General features: G+C 37.4%; 3 protein-coding genes across 8 annotated transcripts; 1 reads left to right on the forward strand and 2 right to left on the reverse strand.

Moving 5' to 3' along the window:
• Positions 1-381: 381 nt before the first annotated feature.
• LOC119644204 (protein Red-like) lies at positions 382-2,558 on the reverse strand. Of its 2 annotated transcripts, XM_038043735.1 has the most exons (3): positions 2,509-2,525; positions 920-2,452; positions 382-859 (listed from the first exon to the last, which is right to left on the reverse strand). In XM_038043735.1, exons 2-3 carry the CDS (start codon positions 2,447-2,449, stop codon positions 791-793), a joined length of 1,599 nt encoding a protein of 532 aa, XP_037899663.1. In that variant the 5' UTR covers positions 2,450-2,452; positions 2,509-2,525; the 3' UTR covers positions 382-790. The 2 variants fall into 2 exon arrangements, with proteins under 2 accessions (XP_037899663.1, XP_037899662.1); XM_038043734.1 differs by having other exon boundaries at positions 920-2,558.
• A 248-nt stretch (positions 2,559-2,806) lies between these two features.
• LOC119644205 (COP1-interactive protein 1-like) lies at positions 2,807-4,728 on the forward strand. Of its 4 annotated transcripts, none has more exons than XM_038043737.1 (2): positions 2,807-3,173; positions 3,653-4,728. In XM_038043737.1, the coding sequence occupies exon 2, from the start codon at positions 3,673-3,675 to the stop codon at positions 4,387-4,389; it is 717 nt and encodes a 238-aa protein (XP_037899665.1). In that variant the 5' UTR covers positions 2,807-3,173; positions 3,653-3,672; the 3' UTR covers positions 4,390-4,728. The 4 variants fall into 4 exon arrangements, with proteins under 4 accessions (XP_037899665.1, XP_037899667.1, XP_037899664.1 ...); XM_038043739.1 differs by having other exon boundaries at positions 3,658-4,728; XM_038043736.1 differs by lacking the exon at positions 2,807-3,173 and adding an exon at positions 3,341-3,587 and having other exon boundaries at positions 3,658-4,728.
• A 247-nt stretch (positions 4,729-4,975) lies between these two features.
• On the reverse strand, positions 4,976-7,152 carry LOC119644203 (protein Red-like). 2 transcript variants are annotated; one of them, XM_038043733.1, is made up of 3 exons: positions 7,103-7,119; positions 5,514-7,046; positions 4,976-5,453 (listed from the first exon to the last, which is right to left on the reverse strand). In XM_038043733.1, the coding sequence occupies exons 2-3, from the start codon at positions 7,041-7,043 to the stop codon at positions 5,385-5,387; spliced, it is 1,599 nt and encodes a 532-aa protein (XP_037899661.1). In that variant the 5' UTR covers positions 7,044-7,046; positions 7,103-7,119; the 3' UTR covers positions 4,976-5,384. The 2 variants fall into 2 exon arrangements, with proteins under 2 accessions (XP_037899661.1, XP_037899660.1); XM_038043732.1 differs by having other exon boundaries at positions 5,514-7,152.
• Between the last annotated feature and the right edge of the window lie 517 nt (positions 7,153-7,669).

A 7,669-nucleotide genomic window follows, 5' to 3' on the forward strand; every position in this document is an offset into this window, starting at 1 on the left:
CAAAACGCTTTAGCCCAAGAATTTATTTAAATAATAATAATAATGAATCTTTTTGAAGAACTGGAAGAAAACAGCCAGGGCTGCTAAGGCTGCCAATAATCTTGGTTTTAATGAAGAAAGTCTGATTATTAGTCATCGGTACAACTCAACTTCATGCACGTTATCCCATTTAGAATCTATCGATTACGGTTAGATATGGTAAACTAAAAAAGCAATAATTTGGATGTCGGTATTGTTCACTTTCTTTTTGTCAATTTTTTTTTTTTACTTTTTATTTTTAAAGGATCTGAGCATGTCAGCCAACGCCGGAAGACATCAAGTCCGCTCATCTTCGAAGAGATTAATATGAATCGTGGGGCATTTTAAGATTATCTTCATTTATGCATAATATAGAACAAAAACATAATTTTATTTGTATACAATAATAAATGTAATAACTAAATAATCCAGATGCTCTTAATGGATGCTCTTACTTTATAAACATTGCCGGCGTAGGATTCATTTAAAGAAAATTCAAGTGAAATGTTTAAATAATTCTTCCAAAGGGGGGAGTACTTAACAACAGTTCGGCAAATGTGCATTCTTCGAAAGGGAAACAAAGAATAATGGATTACACATATATAAAAGCGTAACCAAGGCTCCTTATCCAAATCATCCCAAGCTTTTGCCCCAACACCATATTAAGCATTTTCGCATTTGTTTTTCTTTCTTCATTCTTTTGCTTATTATAGCTGGCCTAATATTGGCTGATAACGAAGCATTGCACACAAATTAATTTTGATAATGGATTTTAATATTTTATTTGCTTATATTCGGGCTCATCGTTAGATGATTTGATTTTGCGTTTTTGTATTATGCCCTGCAAAAATGATTTCGTAAAATATTTTAATATAAAATTGAAGAAGCGATTAACACTTGCCTGAATCTTTTGCCACTCGCGATCTAACTCCGCTTTCTCATTTTTACCTGTCTTATGTTTTCGCGTTTTGCGACCATCTTCCATTTTAACGCCATATTGAAAAGCGGCTTTCGGTAAAGCTTCTTTAGTGCTCATATAATCAGAATACTCCTCTTGAGTATCAAAATCCCAACGCCCGATAGGTCCTTTTTTATTGCCTAAATCCATTTTAGTATAATCCACTTCATCGTCGGAATCATCAATGGCATCATTCATTTCCTCTAACCCAGGATAACATTCAGCATAGCCTTCGGGTTCGTTAGTAAATCGTGAAGCTATCGACGATTTAGTTATTTTAGGCGGAGGTGGTATCGTAGTAATAACAGGTTCAACGTCTTCTATACGCTTATCTCCAAAATAAGTTGGTGGCTTTTCATTGCTATTACCGGAATAGTGTTTATCCGCTTTTGATGACTTGCTATCATTTTGCGCTAGAGGTTGATAATCACCGATATCGTCGTATATGCTGTCACCCACTGGCGCTTTATTAATTAATTTCGCTGCTGAAGTTAATTGCTCCACCTCCTTATCATAGAATAATGGTTTATCTTTATCGCGCTTTTTATTCTTTTTATTGCGGCCCCCGGCTCTTAAATAAGAGAGAATTTGTGATAATTTATTAATTACAATGTCGTTGGTGGTAAGAGTGGCTGCATCTTCGCGATTAATTGGCACTTCATATTTCGATCTTATCAATGTGGTAGGTATATCCGTTTCGCCAGTATCATCTTCCAAATCAATTACATACGCCATACGGCTTGGAGCAAACAACTCCATACGCTGAATTTCCTTTGAACGTTTGCTTTGCACTAGATTGTAAATGTTACGCGCCATCGAACCTTTTATAGCCATAGTATCTTCTGCTTCACGACGTTCAGCTTCCAGGCGTTCAGCAGCGGCAGCTTCTGCTAATTTCTCAGAGGCCTCGGCTGCAGCCATTTCTCTTTCTTCTTGCTCTTTCACTTGCAATTCGGAGCGCACTTTCTGCAATAGAGCATAATCAAGCCCCTTCACCAAGTGAGTGTGCTCCATGTCACCACCCAAAAACTTTGATTCCTGAATAATACGTTTTCTTCTTTCGGCCGCATCTATACCGGATTTTAGATCTGGTGCTACAGCCCGATAAGCATTAGTACTGCCATGTCCCGGGGTACTAACATTCTGATAATCTGGATTTGCACCGTCGCGACGTTCCCGGGCTCGGTCGCGATACTTTTCCGATAATTCTTGCAACTTATTGTCCTCTTGTTTTTTAAGGGCAGCATAGAAATTTTTCTTTTTACGGCGCAAATCCCCGCGCTCACTACTACCGCCATGAGAGCTACGCTTCTTTTCAGTCACAGATGCTGGCGTTCCTGGTGTAGCAAAATTGGCTGTAGCCAACGCGCCAGTTCCAGAAGGTGGAGCCCGTGGTGTGGCCAACAATTTACGGAAATCATCATTTGTTAAACGCACCGAAGGTGTAGATTCTACTTGCGCTGATTCAGCCATAATCTTGAAAAAAAAAACACAACTTTTAATATTTTTGCAATAATTTCTGAAAATACAACTTCAATAACAGAGATGCCAGCACTCGAGATATTATCAGGAAGAGTTGCTCATTAGTATGGCAAAACCTACCAAATATAACAGATGTTTACAAACATAACCTCAATTTTGCTAATTGCATTTGGCTGATAATTTGTAATTAAATAAAGCAAAGTGTTTACAACGTTTCTGCCCATCATCAAGGAATTGACACCGTCTGGTCGCCTATCTGTAACTATAAAACAATTCAGGATTACAGCACAACAATTAAACCAAAAAAAAAAAGAAGAGAAGCAGAGTTTTCTTATTTAACGGCTTTTAAAAGTTCAGCAACAAATAAATAAAAAAAAATAAACATCCAGGTTTCGATTATTATATGAATTATATGACTAAAGCTTTATGTAATGCGCGGTCCCATATGTGAGCAGCCGCAGGTAATGTTCTAATGTTCTTCGTGGTTGTGGACTTGATTTAGGACCAGATCTTTGAAGATAGCATTAACACTGCAACTATGACGGCTTTGTACAGCGTTCACCTATTTTGTTCGCGTTAGTGCCTCACAAACCAAAAAAAAGTGCATTAACTGAATTTGAGGGCGGTTAGTCGATTTTCATATCTCTGGGGAGATATAACGACATTCATTCTCAGGCCAGAAGCAGTGTGAACAGATGTATCGATTTATATAAAGGTGTGCTATACTATTATATATAATCTATAAGTCAAGTCCCTATTCAACTTCTAAGGTCGTTCGCACATTTTCATGGAAGATCGGAAGAGCAGATACAATGCCAAATAAATATTTGGCAAAACTAATAGAAATTGCAACTCTGTTTTTTTTTTTCTCGAATTAAGGCTATAGATGGGCGGAGAACGGTACAAAGCAAAAATAGCCAATTTTGTTCTATAAATTAATGACATTATATCTCTTTTGTTTTGTTTTTTCTTTTCTAAACAAACAGATCCTCTTTTTCGGCAATTGTTCGTTCGCTTGACATAAATTTAAAAAATTGAAAATATTTTCGATGTAATGAATTTTTTCCCTTACATTTTATGTTTTTTGATATTTACGAGTTTCGGTTACAAGATTGATCAGAATAAGAATGTAATGTATTTTTATATAATCTATTCATCCCTTTTTTCATGTTCTTTCTGCATCATATTCGTTAGTTTAGTACGAACAAGAAAAGATGTCGACCGATCCATTTACAAATTTTTTAGACGACGGCGAAGAAGGCGTAATCATTGATCCACAAGTTGCCGCATTAGTTAACAATGCTCGACTGGGCAAACTCCGAAAGAACGTGGCTCAGAACGCATTCCAGGATCGAATAGACGCCTCGAAAGCACAGAAATTAGCCGGCGCAGCTGCTGCCAAAAAAGTGAAATCCCAACTGGCCGATCGAGCAATAGCGGCCGCTAAAGATGCTGAAGGCGCTTTAGAAAATAAAATAAAAATCGTTAAGGAATTGGAGCAACAGTTGCACGATAGCGAAAAGATCGTAGCCGAAGAAACCAATTCTTTACACAATGCTCAAAAGACGGTCAATATTGCTTTTAAAACACTGCAACAGGCGAAAGCTCAGTTAAGCACTTTTTCAGATGCCGTGCAAGCGGCTAAAATCAACGTAGAAAATGCGAAGAAATCAGCCAACGGTGCAAAATCCGATATGCTAGAAAAAGAAGAAAGTGTCCATTCCATCCGCGATCGCATTGAAAAACTTGAACAGCAATTGGTCGTAACCAAGCAAGATTTTAAGAATACAAAACAAGCGGCATATGAAGCGGCATGCATTGCCCACGAGGCGATAAAGAAAGCTGATCGATCACGTCGTAAATTGCAACAACGGCACATGAATCGATTAATACATAGATTACATCCCAAGTATAATAATTTCGAGAAATAATTGTGATTTATCTGTGAGGATAGTTATGAATGTATCGTACGGTTGTACGATTTAATATGTTCAATGCATCTATCAGCTCAACAACAGATATATTTTTCTGTCCTATAGACGGACATTCTGAAAGTACCTGCAGAACGCAATATTAATATCGATTAGACTAACAACAATTTTCTATTATTTTCTTTTTTAATAGACTTCATAGCCCCAAAACGCTTTAGCCCAAGAATTTATTTAAATAATAATAATAATGAATCTTTTTGAAGAACTGGAAGAAAACAGCCAGGGCTGCTAAGGCTGCCAATAATCTTGGTTTTAATGAAGAAAGTCTGATTATTAGTCATCGGTACAACTCAACTTCATGCACGTTATCCCATTTAGAATCTATCGATTACGGTTAGATATGGTAAACTAAAAAAGCAATAATTTGGATGTCGGTATTGTTCACTTTCTTTTTGTCAATTTTTTTTTTTTACTTTTTATTTTTAAAGGATCTGAGCATGTCAGCCAACGCCGGAAGACATCAAGTCCGCTCATCTTCGAAGAGATTAATATGAATCGTGGGGCATTTTAAGATTATCTTCATTTATGCATAATATAGAACAAAAACATAATTTTATTTGTATACAATAATAAATGTAATAACTAAATAATCCAGATGCTCTTAATGGATGCTCTTACTTTATAAACATTGCCGGCGTAGGATTCATTTAAAGAAAATTCAAGTGAAATGTTTAAATAATTCTTCCAAAGGGGGGAGTACTTAACAACAGTTCGGCAAATGTGCATTCTTCGAAAGGGAAACAAAGAATAATGGATTACACATATATAAAAGCGTAACCAAGGCTCCTTATCCAAATCATCCCAAGCTTTTGCCCCAACACCATATTAAGCATTTTCGCATTTGTTTTTCTTTCTTCATTCTTTTGCTTATTATAGCTGGCCTAATATTGGCTGATAACGAAGCATTGCACACAAATTAATTTTGATAATGGATTTTAATATTTTATTTGCTTATATTCGGGCTCATCGTTAGATGATTTGATTTTGCGTTTTTGTATTATGCCCTGCAAAAATGATTTCGTAAAATATTTTAATATAAAATTGAAGAAGCGATTAACACTTGCCTGAATCTTTTGCCACTCGCGATCTAACTCCGCTTTCTCATTTTTACCTGTCTTATGTTTTCGCGTTTTGCGACCATCTTCCATTTTAACGCCATATTGAAAAGCGGCTTTCGGTAAAGCTTCTTTAGTGCTCATATAATCAGAATACTCCTCTTGAGTATCAAAATCCCAACGCCCGATAGGTCCTTTTTTATTGCCTAAATCCATTTTAGTATAATCCACTTCATCGTCGGAATCATCAATGGCATCATTCATTTCCTCTAACCCAGGATAACATTCAGCATAGCCTTCGGGTTCGTTAGTAAATCGTGAAGCTATCGACGATTTAGTTATTTTAGGCGGAGGTGGTATCGTAGTAATAACAGGTTCAACGTCTTCTATACGCTTATCTCCAAAATAAGTTGGTGGCTTTTCATTGCTATTACCGGAATAGTGTTTATCCGCTTTTGATGACTTGCTATCATTTTGCGCTAGAGGTTGATAATCACCGATATCGTCGTATATGCTGTCACCCACTGGCGCTTTATTAATTAATTTCGCTGCTGAAGTTAATTGCTCCACCTCCTTATCATAGAATAATGGTTTATCTTTATCGCGCTTTTTATTCTTTTTATTGCGGCCCCCGGCTCTTAAATAAGAGAGAATTTGTGATAATTTATTAATTACAATGTCGTTGGTGGTAAGAGTGGCTGCATCTTCGCGATTAATTGGCACTTCATATTTCGATCTTATCAATGTGGTAGGTATATCCGTTTCGCCAGTATCATCTTCCAAATCAATTACATACGCCATACGGCTTGGAGCAAACAACTCCATACGCTGAATTTCCTTTGAACGTTTGCTTTGCACTAGATTGTAAATGTTACGCGCCATCGAACCTTTTATAGCCATAGTATCTTCTGCTTCACGACGTTCAGCTTCCAGGCGTTCAGCAGCGGCAGCTTCTGCTAATTTCTCAGAGGCCTCGGCTGCAGCCATTTCTCTTTCTTCTTGCTCTTTCACTTGCAATTCGGAGCGCACTTTCTGCAATAGAGCATAATCAAGCCCCTTCACCAAGTGAGTGTGCTCCATGTCACCACCCAAAAACTTTGATTCCTGAATAATACGTTTTCTTCTTTCGGCCGCATCTATACCGGATTTTAGATCTGGTGCTACAGCCCGATAAGCATTAGTACTGCCATGTCCCGGGGTACTAACATTCTGATAATCTGGATTTGCACCGTCGCGACGTTCCCGGGCTCGGTCGCGATACTTTTCCGATAATTCTTGCAACTTATTGTCCTCTTGTTTTTTAAGGGCAGCATAGAAATTTTTCTTTTTACGGCGCAAATCCCCGCGCTCACTACTACCGCCATGAGAGCTACGCTTCTTTTCAGTCACAGATGCTGGCGTTCCTGGTGTAGCAAAATTGGCTGTAGCCAACGCGCCAGTTCCAGAAGGTGGAGCCCGTGGTGTGGCCAACAATTTACGGAAATCATCATTTGTTAAACGCACCGAAGGTGTAGATTCTACTTGCGCTGATTCAGCCATAATCTTGAAAAAAAAAACACAACTTTTAATATTTTTGCAATAATTTCTGAAAATACAACTTCAATAACAGAGATGCCAGCACTCGAGATATTATCAGGAAGAGTTGCTCATTAGTATGGCAAAACCTACCAAATATAACAGATGTTTACAAACATAACCTCAATTTTGCTAATTGCATTTGGCTGATAATTTGTAATTAAATAAAGCAAAGTGTTTACAACGTTTCTGCCCATCATCAAGGAATTGACACCGTCTGGTCGCCTATCTGTAACTATAAAACAATTCAGGATTACAGCACAACAATTAAACCAAAAAAAAAAAGAAGAGAAGCAGAGTTTTCTTATTTAACGGCTTTTAAAAGTTCAGCAACAAATAAATAAAAAAAAATAAACATCCAGGTTTCGATTATTATATGAATTATATGACTAAAGCTTTATGTAATGCGCGGTCCCATATGTGAGCAGCCGCAGGTAATGTTCTAATGTTCTTCGTGGTTGTGGACTTGATTTAGGACCAGATCTTTGAAGATAGCATTAACACTGCAACTATGACGGCTTTGTACAGCGTTCACCTATTTTGTTCGCGTTAGTGCCTCACAAACCAAAAAAAAGTGCATTAACTGAATT

The sequence above is a fragment of the Glossina fuscipes genome, unplaced genomic scaffold (genome assembly GCF_014805625.2).
Source record: "Glossina fuscipes isolate IAEA_lab_2018 unplaced genomic scaffold, Yale_Gfus_2 97442, whole genome shotgun sequence".
Taxonomy (NCBI): domain Eukaryota; kingdom Metazoa; phylum Arthropoda; class Insecta; order Diptera; family Glossinidae; genus Glossina; species Glossina fuscipes.